General features: G+C 36.6%; 3 protein-coding genes across 3 annotated transcripts in view; all 3 read right to left on the bottom strand.

Annotated features, from left to right (window-relative positions):
* LOC121628111 (NAD(P)(+)--arginine ADP-ribosyltransferase 2-like) overlaps positions 1-12,876 on the bottom strand; it is a 44,011-nt gene extending 31,135 nt beyond the window's left edge. The window contains exon 1 of the mRNA XM_041967021.1: positions 12,369-12,876. The gene's annotated coding sequence lies outside the window, so the exon portion shown is untranslated. The remainder of the gene's footprint in view (positions 1-12,368) is intronic.
* Positions 10,737-12,320, bottom strand: LOC121628110 (GPI-linked NAD(P)(+)--arginine ADP-ribosyltransferase 1-like). The gene is made up of 2 exons (XM_041967019.1): positions 12,166-12,320; positions 10,737-11,865 (listed from the first exon to the last, which is right to left on the bottom strand). Exons 1-2 carry the CDS (start codon positions 12,235-12,237, stop codon positions 11,113-11,115), a joined length of 825 nt encoding a protein of 274 aa, XP_041822953.1. The 5' UTR covers positions 12,238-12,320; the 3' UTR covers positions 10,737-11,112.
* A 2,597-nt stretch (positions 12,877-15,473) lies between the features above and the next one.
* Positions 15,474-19,700, bottom strand: otud6b (OTU deubiquitinase 6B). The gene is made up of 8 exons (XM_041967334.1): positions 19,444-19,700; positions 18,431-18,579; positions 18,002-18,106; positions 17,590-17,790; positions 17,260-17,380; positions 17,085-17,146; positions 16,889-16,995; positions 15,474-16,505 (listed from the first exon to the last, which is right to left on the bottom strand). The coding sequence occupies exons 1-8, from the start codon at positions 19,511-19,513 to the stop codon at positions 16,421-16,423; spliced, it is 900 nt and encodes a 299-aa protein (XP_041823268.1). The 5' UTR covers positions 19,514-19,700; the 3' UTR covers positions 15,474-16,420.
* Positions 19,701-20,820: the final 1,120 nt, after the last annotated feature.

Raw genomic sequence — 20,820 nt, 5'->3', positions numbered from 1 at the left:
GCCAAAGTTCAGCAGTGGGATTTTAACTCATAACTGCAACCAGCTAGACAACTTTACCAAGACTCCTAATATTCTCTTTCTAACTGTTGTTAAGTCAAACATTCACATTCATGTATTCTAACTAATAACTACCCTTTAAAATTAAAATGGAAATAATTTAATTTATGATTTTATTATTATTTTATTCTATTTGTTGCCACCTTTTACTACCTTTTAATGCTTCCTTTGGATCATCTGTAATTCTTTTAATGTTCTATGTAAAGTACTTTGAATTGTCTTGTATATTAAATGTGCTAAACAAATTAACTTGCCTTGCTTCACAAAATACATCTCAGTTACAATGTTAAATCTCAAGAACTCAACCTTACTTCATTTCATGCTCTTACACCACAGACACCTGGGTTAAATGCTAAATAAAATTATTGATTGATTGATTGATTGATTATTTACCTATTTTGTTTAAACTAATTTAATCATTCAGCCCAGCTTTACACTGTCACTACACACTCAAATTTAAATCCCACCATCGATCATACGAACACCCGCACTCACTAAACTACAAGATCCATCAACCATCATCTTACTAGCAATACTCTTTCAACTTTAAAACAGTGCCCACAGCAGAAGACACACAAACACACACCACTCACAACCAAATCACCCATACATCTCTAAACACACCCTTCCTAAATAATAAATAAAATGGATATCAATTCTCTGTCTCTTTGAACACAATGTATTTGCTAGCAAACAAATCAAATGTCTGGGGTCACCATGTAGTTCAAATATTCTTTGTTCAATAAAAAAAAAACAAAGATGAAACATCAGCAGTTTTCTAATTCAGTCTCGGAGTTTTTATCATTTCACAGTTGACATACAACAGCTCTCTTCCGCAGACGAACAATCTGAGGCTCTTGTTAATTTGCATTATATTCCTCTTTAGGCTCTGTGGCATAAACAGTCTTTCCCTTCCTGCTTTGGAACTTTTCCACAAGTTTGCTGATGATTCTGTTTTCAAACTTACGAATCACTTTTGGATTTTATTCACATACTAATATTTTGTTGAGGGAGTTGCTGGCAATGTGAACCCAACAACTTTTGGTTTCACCACACAACGGGAAACGAGGTAAACAATTATTTGTACATGTTTGTGTGGCAGTTCACCCTGACAGTTCCTTTTGCTTAATTTCTAATCAGCATGTTATCTCAAACAACTTCTCTAAAACCTGTGTGTTTAGTTTCTAAACAACATGAATTGCATAAAAGACTTCTCTAAAATATCTTATCATCCATATCATCTTATCAACAGCTGGTTTCCTCACTTTCTCACACCTCTTTTAGTTCATGACAAGTTATGAAGTCTAACTATATGTGGTGTTGAACATTACTATATAACTTTTCATTAACTTATTGGTAATTTAAAAACAACCAGAAGGGAGAAACACACCTGTTGCACAGTTCAAATTCCGAAATTGGAATACTAACAAGGTGTTGGTGTTAAATAGGAGCTAGGTATTAGTCATTATTAATAATATTCCAAAGACTATTTTTAATATTCAGTAAAAGTGTAAATGAAAAACATTAACAACGGGGCACCACTGGAATACGTTTCAGAACTAATAACTATACATTAATATCAGTCTTGAGTCTGTATGAAGACAATGAATATGAGCACTGACCTTCACAACCAGCAGCTATCATAATGCACACACACTAGGGTTGTCAAAAAATCTCAGGTACTAATCTTTACCAAAGTTCAGTACCGAGTTAGATATTAATTCTGTAAGTGGCAGACATGAGAGCATGTATCTTTCAGTCTTTTCAGTGAGCAGCTGGTATTGCTGTAGCCAGGCATCCCATTAAAAAGCACCCATGGGCTCGGTCCTCTTGGAGATTACATTTAGAGCCTTACAGTTTAAATTTTTGGGTGTCCAGAAACAAAGTTATTATTTATACCGTATTAAAAATCTAAATTTGGCACTAGGCAAGGCAAGACTTTGTGGACATGGAGAAGGTGTTCGACCATGTCCCCCGAGGCCTCCTGTGGGGGGTGCTCCGGGAGTATGGAGTGTGAACCCCTTGTACGGGCTGTCCGGTCCCAGTACGACCAGTGCCAAAGCCTGGTTCGCATTGCGTAAATCCGAATCACTTCTAGTGAGGGTTGGACTCTGCCAAGGTTACCCTGTCCCACCAATTCTATTAATAACTTTTATTGCCTCAGGACTGAGTCTCTGCTCTTTGCGGATGATGTGGTTCTGTTGGCTTCATCAGGTCGCGATCTTCAGTTCTCGCTGAAGCGATTCAGTCTCTCTCTCTCTCTGTCCCTATTATACACAAACATGAACCCTATCCCCTAATTTCTGTCTCTTAACTTCATGTTGGTGTAAAAATATTAATAGAAGTAAACATCTGGCTTGACGCTGATGTGATGAAAATATATCTTGAGGATCCCTGGTGTGTTTTACTTTTGCTGTGTACAGCACTTTGGTCAACAGTGTTGTTTTTACGAGCCTATTACGGTAAAGCAGCAACATGAATTACAGCAAACCTCTTCGTCTACACCAGTAATTAATCCGTTAAAGCACCACAACATACTTCCTCTGTTAACATGGACATAATGTCAGGTGTGTGTGCGTGTTATGTTGACTTGATGCAGAGCAAGAGAAAGAAATGCAGACCAGAAAGACATAAAGAAACGAAGCAAAATAGCCTAACAGGCTCTGCACACCCTTGTAGCCACACTGTAGCTTTTCTTTTGTGTCCTTTTCTTTATGACTGTTTTATTACTCTTTTATTAGCTTTTACCACTTGAACACGTGTTTTTATATAATCTATATTGTAGAATCTTGGTGTAAGGCACTTTGGTCAGCTGTGTTGTTTATAAAATGCTGTATAAATAAAGTGTAGTTGGAGTTTGAAACAGATAACTTATGTGGATCTGACTAAAAACACACTACAATGCATTTCATAATCATCTTTTTAAAGCTAAATTACCTTGTGGTCATTATAAATGTTTCTGACTAATCTTTTTCAATCAAACATGAAGAACAAACTGTAACATAGGCTTAAACTGTGAAACCTAGAATTGTGTGCGTTCCCAGGTTGTCCACAGTTATCTGTCAAATAGCGCTGTGGACTTTTTCAGTAACAAGTTAAGGGCGTGGCACTCCAGTATCTTGATATCATTTATCAGTGGCTGTAGATCAGGATCTTAAACATGTATTTTAATGTCTTATTTACGGACATTTAACTTTAAGCACAGTTAAATTTTGATGGCAGATTTCTGAGAACAAAAATGAGAGCACTTGCTTTTTGGACACTGAGTTAAGACCACAGTGTTTGCGGTTTCAAGGTCATTTCAGTGCAACTGAACTGTAACAGGTTGGTTATTTGAGGAACAATTGATGTGGCGTACAGTAACTTCCACCACACAACCTCACTTATAGATTGATTTTTCAAGATGAAGGCATTTCTCCTTGCAGTTTGTCAGAATTGCTGTGCAAAAACTTGTTTTTATTATTGGAATGTAAACTAAGGTGTCTTAGACTGGGACTTTATCATAAATGCCTGTTTGTTTATTTCTCCTTGTATCATATTAAACATGTAACATCTACAGGCTCCACAAGCTTGTATTTCTCTGAAACATTTCATTCATTTTTTTATGTAAAGAAGCTATCAAATGGGTTTTCACAATTGTTCAATGTAATGTACGATCTAATGTAAATGTTTTCCAGATTTATCTTGAGCCAAAACAGACAATTAGGATAGAACTTTATTTGTCATTGCAACAAGTGCAATTGTCTGAAGCAAAAAACTGTAAAAAATATGTAAAGAAGAAAATAATGTTTTACTTGGGAGCGCAGCCCAGTAGGAAATGCTTACAAATCACTAATTGTTTAAACAACACTGCTTGCCACACAAAGTCACAAATATATTTTAACATTGTACTTGCAGGGAACTGATCCAGGCTTATGTGCACATACCGGAAATTCAATACAATCTACATTCATGTTTTCATATTAATGCAATAAGAGGAGCAATTAAAAAGTCCAAAATAAACACACTGTTCTTTGAGTGGAAAAATGTCCTCAGAATAGTGTCACATCAAGAGAAATCACACGACTAAACACTTTAAACAGTTGCATACATTCCTCATAGAGAGTAGTAGTAACGGCAGGACAGGAATATCATAACTTTAGATCCAACATGCATAAAGGTTAGTGGCAAGTGCACTTTGATGCCTTTTTCAAACAATACAGCATTTCAGATCCAGGAATGGGCCTGTCTCATTGCATTGTTTTCCTACACTGCATCTAAAATTTGTCCTAGCTAAGATTCAGTTGTGTTGGCCTCAGCCTCTTCTTGAGCAAGAAACTGTTTGACCAAGAAAGGAAGTTGCACCTCATTAGTATTTTGTGGTTTTATTTTGGTTTATTTTGTTTCTCTTTTTCATTTGGTTCTCTTAGTGGCTATTAGTTACCTATTATTGGTCATTTAGATTTTTAGTAGCCCCCCATAATCATTCATTTTTGTTATTTCCTTGTAATAGTTTGATTGGCTTCCCATAAATAAATGCAAATAATTATTTAAATGGAGGCTCAGAACCTTCTTCCAGGTTACTGTCCAGCAGACTGACATGTTGAAGGTGCTTAAGCTAAAACAATAAACCAAATGACAAATGTGATTATGACATATCTGACCCACCAAGTTTATCAATCAGCAACAAAGTTAAAATAGCCTTTTAAAACATATCTACATGATCTACATGGTGTGTTTCAAGCACTACTTTGGCAGTTTTCGTGCACATAGATGAGCAAATAAACATAGAAGATTCACTTGTTGTAAAGAGAGCAGAGAGGCTAGTGATGAAGTTGTTGCTCAATGAGAGAACTGATCGGTTTGTTAATCTGCACACACACTTGGTGACATTGTTGAATTTATTCCAGTTTAAATTTAAAGACATTGCTCTTTTCTATAAAGATGTAACCACTGTCCCTATCAGTGGAGAAAACCCTTTAGCCATTTTGTGAAGGGAATAATCAGGAGACTACTGTTGAGTTTCTAAACACTTTCTGGCTCCTCAAAGATTTGCTCTGAACAGGGGCGACCTCCAGTGGTCAAAGACTAGCATAGCAGGATGTTACACAATTTTTAAAAAATAAAATCTTCTATTTTTTTTTTCATTAGTAGTTGTATATATACAACTACTAATGAAAAAAAAAACAAAATACAGAAGCGAGAGTTTAGTTTTCATATCTGGGGTACAGTGGATGCAGCATGACTTGCTGTTAACATTTTTTCCCCTGAAACAGAACATTTAAAGCTGTAAGTATCTTTAAATTAGCCAATGGTCTTATTGTTTAAGTTGAGTGATACCACTCATATGGAGTGATAGGAGTGCCACAAAAAAGAATAAATCTGTAAAAGAATAAGGAAACAAATAAGTAAATATATAGAGAAATACATAAAACAATATTCATTTTACTGCAGCCTACATGAACAGGCTGCATAGGTGAGATCAAAATGACTTTCATGACCGCAATCATCAGCTGAGCAACGTCACGATAACCTGAAGTTTAACAGAGTGCCATCTTACAACATTCTATTAAAATCTTAAACCAGGCGTTATCGGTCTAATGTCAATTACTCTTAAACAGTGAAAAAGCTCACTTTTCGATTAAAATAGTTCCAGAAACAGGTGATATAGAGTTAGATAAAGAAAGGTTCAGTCTTCTCATCCTGTTGGCTCAGAGCGCAGTGAGCTGTCATCATTTGTGCAGTGATTGACTTCTCTGTGTGGACAAGAAACACCCAAAGCAGATGATTGACAGCTTGGAGATTAACTAAATAGAGAAAAGAATAAGGAAAAAAATTGGGAGTAGAATAGAGGAAAGAATAAGTAAATAAACATGGAAAAGAATTTGAAATATATAGGGAGCATTATAATGTAAAGCATAGGGGAAAATAAATTAATAAAAATAAAAGAATGAACTGATTCTAAATTGATTTCAAAATTGTTAGCAAACAGACTTGGTGATATTTTACCAAAAATAATCAACCCAGACCAAAGTGGCTTTATTCAGAAGCACACATCTGCCAATAATTTGTTTAGACTGTTTAACATAATTCATTTGGCAAAATCAAGACCTGATCCAACTGTGACAGTGGCGCTAGATGCTGAAAAGGCCTTTGATAAGCTGGAATGGTCGTACTTGTTTACAGTATTAACAAAATTTGGCTTTGGACAAAGTTTTATTGATTGGGTGAAAACTCTATACTATAAACCTAAAGCAAAGATTACTACTAATGGACAGATCCTCCAGATTTCCTTTGACTAGATTGTCCCATCAGGGGTGTCTATCATCGCCAGGTGTGTTTGTACTGGCTACTGAACCTTGGGCAGAGGCAACTAGACAGGTTTCTAACATCAAGGTTTTTGAGGTTGGTCAGACAGTCCACAAAATTAACTTACTAGCTGATGACATTATGTTGTGTATACATTATATGACAGACCCATCTCAATCCCTTATTCGACTACAAAACCTGCTTGATTTGTATGGTGCTGTCTCAGGTTATAAAGCAAACTAATATAGAAGCTAAATTTACCCACTTACAACGTTCAATCACTCTGAGTGTCAAGGTATCTCTGCATTTGAATGGTCTCCGATGGGTGTAAAATATCTTGGTATAACTGCTAACAACATCTCTTACATTAAATTATGACCCACTTATTAAATAGATTGAAGATGACCTACAGAAATGGTCTAGCTTACCCATCACTTTGCTCAGAAGAATTGATTGCATTAAAATGAACATCTTACCGAGATTTCCGGATCTTTTTCAGTCACTTCCTGCATCTCTGCCACAGGTTTTCTTTGAGTCTCTTAACAAAGCTGTGAGGCAATTCATTTGGAATGGTAAAGTGGCCAGAAGAGCTTAAGAAATACTGACATGGATTACAAATCAGGAGGGCTTCAACTACCAAATTTTAAGAAATATTATTTTGCAGCTCAAATGCAATTTATGTAGTCCGTGTTCGAGGGTGAAACAACTCCATCTTGGCTGAACATTGCATTTCATTTATTGAGATATAATGTTTTTGTGATTTTATTTATAAATATAACCTAAAAATCTTGTCTAAATTAACAGACAACCCAATTCTATTACACCTTATTAACTTATGGCATAACACACATAAAAAAGAAAGACTTGGTCACCAAAGTCACCTCTGAAACAAAACCAGCTCGTTCCATGAACTGTAAACAAGAAGATTCTAGAAAACTGCTATCAAAGCGGGATACATATTTTGAAAGACTGCTTTGAGAAAGGGTCCTTGATGACTTCTGAACAACTAAAAGGCAAATATAATCGGTCAAACAAAACCTTCTTTTGTTATCATCAATTGTGATCATATCTAAGCATCATATTATGGACGGATACAGCGTTACCCAGTCTCACCAAGCTGGAAGAATCGCTGCATGATGGCGAGCCACATACATTTATTTCAAAAGCGTATTCTTTGTTGATGAGACATTGTCCTAAACCGGTTCATCAGCTGTATCTGACACCAGAAAATATTTACAAGTATAAACCTGAAGTGTCTGATGTGTGTTTTCCATGTGGTATAGAAGCTCTGTCTTTAACACATGACCAAGTATGTACTTGGTCATGTGTTAGAGACAGAGCTTCTTGGCTGGACTTGTGTGATATTCTGTTGAAAATTACCAAGATTTCAATACCTCTAGATCCAGAACTCTGTCTAATGGGAAATTTTGTGAAAATTTGTGTACATTTAGACAAATACCAAAAAAATCCTTGAAATAGTTCTGGCAGTGGCTAAAAAATGTATTGCTGTTACATGGAAGTCTGATTCTCCCCCGTCTCTGACCAAATGGTATACAGAAATGAACAGTTGTGTGCCTTTAAAATATAACATACAGTCTTAGAAAGTTATACAAAATCTTTGTCAAAATTTGGCAACCCTATGTAAGTCCTATGTAGGTAGGACTTTGTATAGCAACTGGCCCATAATGTGTATCTGTACTATGTGTGGTATCTCTGTACTAAAACATGGTAACTGAAGTTTTTTTCTCTCTCTCCTGTGTGAACAAGGGAGGTGAACAGTATTGGTGTTTTCTTTTTCTTTTTCTCTGATGTTTGTAAAATGCACTTTAAAATGAAAAATCTTGCAAAAATAAATAAATAAAAGAATGAAATTATGTGAAAATTCATAAATGAAAAAAGTGAAAACATTTTAATTTGGTTTATGTATTTGTGTTTATATTTCTTCATTTTTTTTCCCCCCAAATTCTTTTGACAGCCAATATGAAACAGATTGTCTCGCAAAAGTTACAGCGTTCAAGGAGCAACTTGGCAAAGTCTGGACTAATTAAGAGGCGTTCAACGCTTGCGTGCTCTGATTGGCTGGCTGTTAGGTGAAAAGAAAGTGGGGAGAGAGAAGTTAGGCTGCCTTTGTTACACAGCATGGTCACTAGAGGGGGCCTTTTTCACAGTTTGTGTGCACTAATCCTCAGATAAGAGCACAAAAGTGAATCTCATAAGTATCTCCAGTAATGACTCTGAGGGAGAAATGATATAATGTCTTGTTAAGCATTTACAGTAGAGGCAGTAACTTGTCACCGAAATCTAGGAATCAACAAAAGAGCATCAAACTGCTTTTCTTCAGCTCATATGAAAGCATGATGTGTTTCCTACATGACAATCTGCTGGTGTTTATCTCTGCAGTTTGGTTATGAGATTTGAAGTATGATTTTCAGATGTAAACGTTTAATCACAAATTTAGTTACCGAGGTTAAAAGAAAGTCATAAAGTTTTTAAACTTTCATAAGCAAATACCACACTAGATATATGATATACTGAGGTAAATGATTAACATTATTAGCTTATTTCTTTCTCAAATTAACTACACATCTACTGATGACAATTGCTGTTAATAATAAAGCAAAAGTGAAGAAGCAAGAGTTTCTACTTTTATTTTATTTCCAAACACAACATGACTGAGGTTGACATGTTTTACCTGAACCAGATACCTTTAAAGCTGCAAGTATGATCAGCTCCTCATTAGTGATGCAAGACCTGTGAGTTAGTTCAAACAGACAACTCGAGTTGCTGTAGCTACATTTCATGTGATCTGCCTCAAACATTTCATGCTACTTATCAAACATACGTAATCTTGGCAGTCTGTTTGAGTCGCACACTTCTTGCTTTTTGCCTCATGCTTGCTGCCAAACTGCTGCTGCTGTCCATCCCCTGATCACTGATCACTGCCTCCTTTTGTTTTGAGCTTTGCTGCATGTGTCTCAGTAGTACACACTTTATGTGCTTTATTAGTGTGTTAATTGTAGACAGTGGTGTGTCTACAAGGCCTGAATAACATAGTTAATATCAGAAGATGGTAAAATTGATGATGAGCAGAACCAGTGCTCTGGACCTGTATATCATGAAACCTGAGGTGTGTGGAAGCTCTCTCTGCAGTTCCTACAACTAAACCCGATTCAGCTGATCATCATGCTGCTTCAGCAGTGTCATCAGCACATGCTGTCATGGCTTCTTGGAAAAACGTCCAGCTTTCTTCTGGATGTCAGCCTCACTTATCTGATAAATGACTTCCTGGTCAAACAGATCAGAGATCCAACCAAATTAGGTTAAGATTTGACTTCAATATCACACTTCTATAAACAAAAACTTAACATTTCCTTTTCTTCCATCACCACCGATCTTTCTGCTTATATGTATTTCAGTAATTCAAGTACATGGACTTGAATATAATCATGTCTGGTGTGTCATTGCTGCAGTCATGATTGTACATGACCAAAGGCCTTGAAAAAGTTTGATCTCCCTCTACAATTCTTTCATCTTGGAGGTCCTATATTCTCTCATCTTCACCATTTAACTCTTCCACATCTTCCTGTTTGGTTCTGTTGAGTATCATCCTGAACTGAGCCTGCCTGGTTTAACAACACAGCATTAAAATAGTCATGAAACAGAAAAATTGGAATTTGTGCTGATGAGAACAAAACATTTATGTTTTTTTGTACCACCAACAATAAACAATATTTAGTTTGCACATCTAGCATATTTTAACTAATATAAATAATATATGTTTTAATTCCCAACCTTTTTATGTGTAAAACAGCAGGTGAAAGCAAAAAAAAAAGAAAAAGAAAACAGCAGATTTATTACATAATGAAATTTTAAAGTTATTGAAAACAGAAGTGGTCTAGATGGAGACTCAACTCTTCATTTTCAGTCATGTTGTAGCTCCACTGGCCTGTAAAAGTCAATATTTCATTTTTTAAAATGTAATAACACTGTTGTTTTTTAGCTGTATGACCAAATGCAATGAGGCTTTGTTTTCACTGAAAAAAAAACATTAAAAATGAGGACACAAATCAATACACTAAAGTTTTGTAATTGTTTTTGTGTGTGTGTGTTTTCCTATGAGAGTGGGATATTTAAACCTATTGAAAAACATGCTTAGTTCATCAATCTGTCCTGCAAGCTTTTTAATCCTACTCATACCACTCTAACCTGTCATTAATGACATGGTAATAGGTCTTTGGGCCCTGTGGGTTGTGGGTCGGGTCTTTGTGTATTGGGAGTGACACAGCTGTCAAGAATCCATAAAGTTGACATCTGGCTTTTTTTAGTTCGACTGAAGAAAAATCACATTCTGCAGTAAATCCAGAATAACAGAGAAACAGCAAAGATGCCTTTTTACACGTTTATTTCTTGCAATAAATGGTCCATTACAGAAAGCAGCCCAGCAGCTCCGTCAAGACAAACATTACAGCTGCTGGGAGTCATTTCTACACATGAATGTAGAAAAAAAGGCACAAAGAAGTTGAGTGAGTTGCATATGAGGAGGAACAGAAAAGAAAGACAAGATATATATATATCAATTTTCCATTAAATTCTTCAACTATCCTGTATCAACAACATGAGATTACAAGAAATCCAATGAAGACTAAGCATAAAGCTGGAAACCATAGCCACTGTTTTTTTTATTTATTTATTATTGCTTGCATTTGATATTATCTTGACTGTGGTGACAAGCAATTTCATCCCTTGAAACAACAGCTGAAAATGTTTTTACCATTTTTTTTCCGGAACTTTTTCTGGATGCTGTTGAAATAAGCTGCAGTTCAGATTACTTTTACGTCCTGCACTCGCCAACACATAGACAGTTTTACAGTCTTCCAGCCCTTTAATTACACGTGGTGGTCTAACTATGTCTTTAATAGTGAAAATCTCATACGGTGGGATGAGCACTTCTTGCTCGTTGTCATTTAAGACTGAATATCTTTTCAAATATCCACCATAGCAGGTGGTAATCCTAAAGCAGGTTTCTCTACCAAAGAGGGTCAGGTCTGTTCTGTAAGAGCTGGATGCAAAGGAACCTAAACGAATTTTTTGGTTGAGTTTTCCATTAAATGCAGCTTTAGTTCGTCTGTAGGTGATGTGACAGCGGCGTTTAGGATTCAAGATTCTAATGGCTGTTGTCAACAGGAAATGTAAAATATGGAACTGGAATGACTTAGTATAATTTTTCCTTTGTTCTCTGACTGCTGTATTAAACTCTGAATACACATCATTAGCTGTGTACACACAGATTGCTTGCATGTGATCTTTGGTAAGAGCCATGTCCTCCTTGCTCCTTATGTTAAACTTCTGAACAGCACACTTTTTAGCTTTTTTCCAGGCCTGTGCATATACTCCACTTGTCAGCTCTTTAGAGTACTGCCTTTTTATCTTGTCCACTGATGCTTTGTTGTAGCAGCCATCGTACATGTCATCAAGTGATTGGTCAGCCATGTCTAATGGGAGCCCGGGACTATGAGGGATCTATAAACAAAATTTTAAAAAAAAGAAGAGAGACAGTTATTGCTGTTTGGTGTTGCTGACGTCTGTTTAGAAACATTATTAAAGAATAAATCAAAATTGATGAAAATTGTAAAGAAATGTCTGTGGAAACACTTTGTGTCGCCATATTCCAGTTATCACATGTAGATGCAAATGGAGGTGACCACTTACTAGTGCACTTACTGGATGTTAACTTTATAATAACAACCATACGATATCTCTGTTTTCTCTTCCTCAGTCACAGGTTCAAACATGGAATGAAGGATGAATCATTGCACTCACCCTCATGGAGTCCACAGAGAGCATCCAGCACAGGGTCAGACACAGCTGAGTGAAGACCATCATGTTCTTCATGTCGTCAAGAACACAGTTCCTACAATCTGGAACACCCCAGAAGCAAATTTAGAGTAAGGTAAAGTTACACCGTGTTGAACCTCTCAAGGTAAATCTAAACTAGAAAAAAGTGGTAGAGCTTCCACTCTGACCTTGGTTTTAGGTGACCATTGCTGAAGTTAGCTTCCAATTCGCACGTTGTTGTGGGCTGATTCTTGAGACGCGTTGTTTTATTAGCCTGCCCCACAACTGGTGAGTCTAAGCTGCATTTTAACTTGGTTTTGGCTTTTCTTTTAATATTTTAAATCCTCTTTTTTTACATTTAAATTCATCCAATAAACATATTTTGATGCAACAAGTCTGAAGTCTGAGTGCTTTGTAAATTGTCCGCAGAGATTTAAGGTTTCCTTGGGTGAAACTCCTGAAGGGGTGTTGTCAGACATTCAAAGGTCTTCCTCTGGCTCTCTCTCACTCTTCCCCACTTGCCACTCTGTTAAAGGAATATTATGAAAGAAATGTTTCAGAAACTGAGGGGAAGCATGTTCTGATGGTCCAAGATGACCTGCCTGAAGATCCTGGAAGATGAAATGAGGCCATCCAGGGAGCCATCTAAACCTTAGTTCCCTCCTGATTACCTGACTCAGGTGATCATCTTGGTGAACATAAAGAAAATTTACCATCACTGTTCTCAGAAAGACCTGGGAGGTATTCCACGAAGCTGGATTAAGAGAAAGCCGGGCTTATCTTGATAAATCTTGCCCATTTAAGCCAGAGTTCTGTTCCATCAACGTGGCTTATGTGAATGCTGAGTAACCATGGTTACTTATGTACCAGAACTAGCCTGCTCGGGGGCAGGCTAACGTTCAAGCTTAGCTTAGCTGTGTCTCAAAGGTCTGATACAGACTCCCAAAAGAAAGTTCAACCTGGTAGAATCCTGTGCTCCCGCCACTCATTCTGGTAAAAAAGTAACAAAAAAAAAAACAAAACAAAAAAAACACTTATCATATCACTACTTTGACTGTCTCGAATAATCAATAAATCTGTCAGTGCCAGTGTAACTAAAGAAACGCAGCAATACAAGGCAAGGCAGTTTATTTGTATAACACATTTCATGTACAGGAAAATTCAAAGTGCTTTACATAAAACAAAGGCATTACAGATATTTAGAAATAGTAAAAGGCATCAACACATAATCACAATAAAATAATAAATTACATTAAAATGATTAAAAGAAAGACAAGTTTTAAAAAAAAAGGTTAACATGCAGATTTCATGCATAGGTGCATGAGAAAAGAAACGTTTTTAACCTGGATTTAAAAATGTCTACATTTGGTGAAAGTTTAATCTCCACTGGCAGTTTGTTCCACTTGTTTGCAGCAAAACAGCTAAATGCTGCTTCTCCATGTTTAGTCTGGACTCTGGTTTGGACAAGTTGACCAAAGTCTTTGGATCTAAGAGCTCTTAAAACTCTAGCAGCAGTGTTTTGGATGAGCTGCAGATGTTTAATGCTCTTTTTAGAAAGTCCTGTTAAAAGACCATTACAGTAATCCAGCCTACTGGAGATGAATGCATGGATGAGTTTCTCTTGGTCTTTCTGGGAAACTAAACTTTTAATTCTGTTGATGTTTCTGAGTTGGTAAAAAGCTTTGATGTGGCTGCTGAAAGTCAGGTCTGAGTCTATCAACACTCCAAGGTTACGAACTTGGTCGGTGATTTTAAGAGCCCGAGTCTCCAGGTGTTTGCCAATGCTGACCCTCTTCTCTTTGCTACCAAACAGAATAATCTCAGTTTTGTCTCCATTTAATTTTAGAAAATTCTCCTTCATCCAGGTGTTTATTTGCTCCAGACACTGACACAATAAGTCTATTGGACTGCAGTCGTCTGGTGACAGAGACACATAAAGTTGTGAATCATCAGCATAACTTTGATAATTAATGCTATAGTCCCCCATCCTGAATTTCACAAACACCTGACCTACACTGCCTCTGGTTGATTAACAGTAAAACTGGGATCAGCTGATTACCTGTCCATACAGGCCTAGGGTATTTAAAGTGCGAGAGCCAGAAAGAGAAAGCAAATCTAAAGAGATGGATATAGCTAGAGAGAGACAGGGTTCCTTTTTGGTTACCATGGCTTGAAGAACTATAAGTTTCCATTTCTGAGGTACAGTGGATGCAGCATGACTTGCTGTTGACATTTTTTGCCTGAAAGCTGCAAGTAGCGTTAAATTAGCTCCTGGCTTCACTGAGTGTTATCACTCATATGGAATGATAAGAGTGCCAAAAAAAAAAAAAAAATCTGGAAAAGAATAAGGATAACAAATGAGGAAATACATAGACAAATACATAAAACAATATTTTGAATTACTTTCATATAAAATATATAAAAATATAATATAAAATCTTCATATCTTGGATTTGTCGTTAGCTAAGAACAAATCCTTTGAACACTCAGGAGTACTCTTACGAACATCTGAAAGCCAACACATCCAAACAAAAATCAGGATGTATTGTTTTCTGCTGTTCTGTTTATTAAGATACAATAATAAAACTACAGTAATGTTTTTGTCAGATTTTTAAATGACTTTTGGTGAAGTATAAAGCGTTTCGTGATTTAAGTTAAATACCTAATAAAGATTTAAATGTTATCATTTCCCTCAAGGGAAAATTAAACCATTTTTCAACCATTTCAATAATTTAAGAACAAGTCGTAGTCAAGACATCTAATTCTATTCCTGGTCTTCCCAACAAGAATCACTCCAATAAATGTCCGAGTCACTTGTGATTTCCAGATCAACCTGCTAAATATGGTCTTTAATAATGAAAATTTACTACAGCTAAATTTACTCTTTTTTTTGTAATATAATAATTACTTGTATTTTTTTTAAAAAATCAAGGTTATATTTTGGTTAATAACACATCAGACTCACCTGGCCAATTCACCCAATGTATCACTCGCTCTGTAGGTGTAACGTATTTTTATATGATGCCACAGCAGGTGGAAATTTGCTTTACAAACTCTATTGGGAGTTATGCAAATACAATTTTATTCTACAGCGTATCATCTCCACCTTTATCCACGGCACAGCCAGGATACGCATCTTGAAGCGCTCATGGGACCAAACTGCAGTCTGTGTAAGTTCAGCCGTAGTTAATGACCCATTTGTATATAAAGCCGTTTTTATATTTTAATCTCACCATGTGATTATTTATCATGTAAAATTTTTAAAAACAAGAAAAGTAAGGCTTCATTGCACATCTTTATTTTTATTTTTTTGTTTTGATTCATCTTTTTGTCTTTTTTTCCTCATGTTTCTCATCTCTGTCTGTTACATGGCCTGAAAGTCATGACCTTTATGTCTTCACTTCTTTTGTCCTTACTTTTATTGTACAGCACTTTGATCAGATTCATGTCGTTTTTAAAGTGATATAGAAATAAAATGGTATTGCACTAAGAATAAAGTCTATAAACATTCAAGTTAAATCAATTGGCAGTTTAAGACTGCTTCGTCAAATTCTCAGTAGAAACACCACTGAATCGAAAAGATAAAAAAAATTCTGGTAACTTAACATTCAGAAGGTTTTTGGGTGGTTCTTTGAAAAATAAAGTCACCCCGGTTAATTTTCCAGTTTAAATAAAAATTCCTTGGTAAATCTAAATACCTAATTTATTGTAGGGCTGATGGTTTAAGAGCTGTTTTATGTGTAGTTCTGGATGCAACTCGTGTCAAACACATCTGGGGATACAAACAGTTTTGAGCACCTTTAAACTAAAAAAAAAGTTGTGCTTTTGGTTTCTTTTTTTATTTAAGGAAAACAAAAAGAAAAAGACAAAAAATCCTAACAGACAACAGGACTTCACATCTCTGAGGTTTCAGGTCTGAATAAAGCCCATATGTAAGCCATTATACATCATATATGCATTATGTAAAACTGATATGATTTACAAGTCAAACAAATTCTTGATTGGTTCTAAGAACACATCAAATTTTAATTAACCATGCTGTAATTCTGGATGACATAAGTAATCAGCATTATTAACCAACTTGCAGGTCTCTCCTACACATGTGGTTTAGTTTTAAAAATATTTACTGCACCCCCAGGCTTAACAATGTCTCCCTCCATATGAGCTGATCTTTAATAGTGCTTTATGTTGGAGCTAAGAACACATTTATTTATGTCACATAAAAGCTGCACAGTCTCTCTCAGCTGTCGTCAACACTGACTGGATCCTTGAGCTGCTCCACACTATTGTAGTGCTCTCCTAGACCATAGGCATGACGCATATATCTGCAACAATAACAAAACAAAGTTGTATTACCCAAGGGAACTGAGAAATTGGTTACACAGTTGATTAACAGATAAAGGTTCTATTAATTTGCATGTATTTAAATGTAAAACGAATCCTTACTGTCACATATGAATGAAAACAGTTCACTGTTTGAATATCAGTTTCCTGATGCCTAACTGGTGCAAGATATGCTCTAAGAGAAGAGTCTCTTGTTCAGACTGTTTTAAAGGCTTCATTTACATAAAAAAGAAACATCTACACCTTATATCATAAACCCTTTTGCTGACCATCAGTCATATTACCTTGTCTGGATATAAATTTATCAGTTGTTCTTTGATACTGTACAGCTACAGAAACTTTAAGTTTAAAGAAATGTTCTTACACAAGAGTGATAGGTTCACTGTCATGTTCCACGCCTATTTTTATAGTAGGAGATTCAGCCTGGATCACTTCTATTGGCAAATGGAGGACCTGGGTCAAAGCTTGAAGCTATGAGACGAAAACAAAGAAATGTTGAAACGTATTAGCAAATGCATCAAAGTGAAAATGCATACCGTAACTATTTCATATAAACTCACTTCCAGCTGTCCTCCCCAAGCTGCTGTGTGCTCCACATCCCTGCAGTATTTCTCAAACTCATCTGGAAGTTAAGAAAACCCCACAGTAAACACCTGCAATCTCCATCAAACTGTGCATGGTAACCTTTCTGTTTTTAAGAATATTTGCAGGTATGACAACAACAAAGAGTTTCACCTGATGTGAACATTTCACCAGTGGTAGAGTTGGTGAGGAAAGGCAGGAAGTCATCGGCATGGCTTCTCATGTGTTCAGCAATGCGGGACCTCAGTTCCTTCACAGTCATGGTTAACCCAGACTGAAATAGAACGGAATAGTTTGTGTATTCTCTGTGCATAAATATTATAAATTTGCTTAAAAATGAGTCAGAGGTGTTTCATTTCTTGCAAAACCAGCTGCAGTAATTCCAAATAGTGGAAGTACAAAGGAGTGTTGCAAGTTCTCTTTTACTTATCACATCACTGTTTAGTAATTCAAATTATAACTATACTCTAGTAAAATATGCACCTTTGATCTCTGTGCCAGCTGATCTTCAACAGCACGGTACATGCAGTGACCGTCAGATGGGATCTCCTTAATTTGCAGCTTTTGCTGGGCGAGTTTCTGAGCCAGCTTCAAACCCTCCTGGTGCCTGACGCCCTGCAAGTTTAACACTTCAGCCTCTGCTATCCGGACCTCTCTCTCCTTCTCCTGAGCAGCTTTCTTGTCCTGCAGAACATCATTCAAATAAAAAATATCAATAACAATTATAACTGACAGACAAGTGGAAAATTTGCAATGTTATCTCAAGTGGTGAAGTTTTTATATCATAATAAAATAAGGCTGCTGGATTTTTTACATGTTCTGTGCATCATTGTACATGAATTATATGACAGTTGAACTGATGTTAATGACTATGCATTTTTAAACTGTATCTCACCCTTCTCTTCTGTGCTTTGGTTACTCGTGGTTGCTTGACCTCTTCTTCTTCTTCTTCTCTACCATCCACCTTCATTGTCTCCACTCCATTTACCACCTCCTCCACCTTGCATGATGGAGTAACAGCAGCAATGGTTAACTTGGTATGATACAGTGACTTGAGGTCATGAACTGTAAGCATACATTATAACACAAAATATCAGATGAAAGCACAGGTGGCTCTGTGTCATAATGTATTACAAATCACCTTTTCAACACATTCAAATCTCTGCCTCAGTGCTAATACTTTGTGTGATACAACCAGGATACTGTTGTGCAAAGACAGAATCCAATCATGTTGAATCATGTTTCAGATGATCACACTCACAGCTTATGAAGGAGCCATGACTTAGTTATATCTGAACATTCAGGCCACTTGACAAGCTGTTACCTTTGTGTCAGTAGTAGATTTGAGCTGCTGTAATTCCTCATCGTGTTTCTGAGTGAGGTCTGCCTCCAGCTTTGTAATCTCTTCTGTCAACTGTTTCCTTCTTTTCTTGTCATTTTTGGGGACAGCATTCTTCATACTCTGGATTTTAGCTGATGGTACAGCACAGAAGCAGACTGAGTGACAAAACAAAACCAGCAAACAATACAGTATACAGCACATGGCCCTGGGCATCAGATCGAAAACTGTAAATATTTAAGTAAAATGGTGTAAAAAATAAATCTATCTTTCTATGCCCCTCTCATTCTGATGGCAGGGTTGTTGGTGGTGGTGTGTGTGTTGCGTTTCTATATTTTCAGTTGTTTCAAGTCTTAGCTTGCACTACCATTTTGTGACCATTCCGTCACTTTGTTAGTAATTTACATCTCTTTGAGAGCATTTTGTGGTTCTATTTTAGTCAGCTTTGTATAATTTTATTTGTTATTGTCTTGGCACCTAGTTGGCAGCTGTTATTGTCATTTTGTAATAGTTTTATTTTTTGCATTTGTTTTTAGTAGTTTAATTACCAAAAATAATGTTAATAACTATTGTAAAGAGAGGGCCTGGACCATGTCCCTTCTGATACACTGGGTTTCTGGGCCTCTAATCCTCCCATGAATTGTATGCACCTGTTTAATGTGTTAGATAACATTTGAATGCACAAATAGTTTGTGGAAAAGGCATTGGCCACAAAGTGTTTCTCTTTAAACAAGCTGTAGCTTATTTTATTACATACAACACTGTGGGATTAACAACTAAATCCCTGACAGTTTTAAGCCAGAGAGAGATGCTACACACTTTCATCTTTGATGGGAAACAATTTCTCGACCTCTTTGAAATAGCACTACCTGGACTGTTCGCAGCTACAGCTGGCTAGCACCACCAAATATCAAATAAAATGTGACAATGCAAGTTTGCTGACGCTTTAGGTTAAACTGCAATGACACACGCAAATGGGAGCAGGTAAAAGTAGCTACCCTGCAGGTCCTTCTTCTCTTTGCGGTGCTGCTTTATCAGTAGCTCCTCTGGTGTCTCCACCTCCTCCATGACTGAATGCTGCCGCTTAGTTTGCTCAGTGAGTCTCTATGAGCTACATTAATCTGACTATATATGTTACACGATGTCACTCTTGTAAAATATGAAACATCGCAACCAGTAAATTGCAAAAGTTTAGAATAAAACGTGGTGCAATGGCCGTCCGGAAGAAACGAGAGGTGGACGACTTCTTCCTCGTCAGGCTGAAAACCAAATGTGAAGCTACATCGACCCCTGTTGGCGAATTTGTGTACTACATGTCAATTCTCACGACGCCCACAAGTGTACTTTCACCTGAATAAACATTTCCTCAGCCCATATGATTAAAAGGGCAGCTAATGTGGACATCTGTAATGGGGATCAAAACTGGATTTAAGTTTAATCAGATTCAAGTCAAGAAAGTGTTTGTAAGAAATTAAAAAAAATGTTACTTTCAACAACCATGCCAAGAAAAGCTTGTCCTCACTGTAAGGTCAAAATACATGTTGATGTCTATTTATGGACACAGAGCAAAATGCTATCTTATAGTTTCTATACCAAACATGATATTGTAATCTATAGTAAAAACATGAAGCAGACGAAGGAAAATCTAGAGAGGTGGGGGTATGTCCTGGAAAGGAGAGGGGTGAAGATTAGCTGCAGCAAACAGAATGTATGTGTGTAAATATGTGAGAATCAAGATCTACGGGGTTACAGGAAGCAGAGATAAAGAGGGTGGAGGACTGGATTTTAAGTACTTAGGGTCAACAGTGCAGAGCAACAGAGAGCGTGGAAAAGTGGTAAAAACAACGTACAAGCAGGTTAGGCCATGTGGAGAAAAGTGCCAGGTCTGATATGTGACAAAAGGGTGTCAGCAACAATAAAAGGAAAATGTACAATACAGTGGTTAGACCAGTGATGTATGGTAGTGGTCCACAGGAGAAGACAGGAAGTAGAACAGGGGATATCAGAGAATAAAATGCTAAGATTTTCTTTGGATTTGACAAGGATGAATAGGATCAAGAATGAGTGAATGAATGAGGAGCAGGGATAGTGAATATTGGTAGAAGGATCCTGAGGCTTGAACTACCACACAGCGGGGATAAAAGAAGACCAAAAAGGTTTGTGAATGTAATGAAAGGGGATGTGAAGTTTTTTGTTTTATTGGTTCTTACTTTCTCTCTTTTTTAAGAGGATTTGTTTAGATGGTGGCAACCCCTGAAGAGAACAGATAAAAATTAAAATAATATTTTAATACAAAGCATCTGTGTGTGTTATGCCATAGAAAAGCTTGAGATAGGCTAAAAAATATCTGAACGTGACTTTTTGTTATTTGTTTG

The sequence above is a fragment of the Melanotaenia boesemani genome, chromosome 17, assembly GCF_017639745.1.
Source record: "Melanotaenia boesemani isolate fMelBoe1 chromosome 17, fMelBoe1.pri, whole genome shotgun sequence".
NCBI classification, from domain to species: Eukaryota; Metazoa; Chordata; class Actinopteri; order Atheriniformes; family Melanotaeniidae; genus Melanotaenia; species Melanotaenia boesemani.
The sequence above is the reverse complement of the archived record's forward strand: the minus strand, read 5'-3'. Positions and strand labels throughout refer to the sequence as shown.

Bases quoted from the DNA above. Each gene is read 5' to 3' on its own strand.
- otud6b (XM_041967334.1), bottom strand. From the start codon at position 19,513: ATGGAGGAGGTGGAGACACCAGAGGAGCTACTGATAAAGCAGCACCGC. The intron at 17,147-17,259 runs GTGAAACTCTTT...CTTAACTTCCAG, and splicing joins TGGTGAAATGTTCACATCAG to ATGAGTTTGAGAAATACTGC. The intron at 16,996-17,084 runs GTGAGTTTATAT...TTCGTCTCATAG, and splicing joins CTTGGGGAGGACAGCTGGAA to CTTCAAGCTTTGACCCAGGT.
- LOC121628110 (XM_041967019.1), bottom strand. From the start codon at position 12,237: ATGAAGAACATGATGGTCTTCACTCAGCTGTGTCTGACCCTGTGCTGG. The intron at 11,866-12,165 runs GTGAGTGCAATG...TTTTGTTTATAG, and splicing joins TCTCTGTGGACTCCATGAGG to ATCCCTCATAGTCCCGGGCT.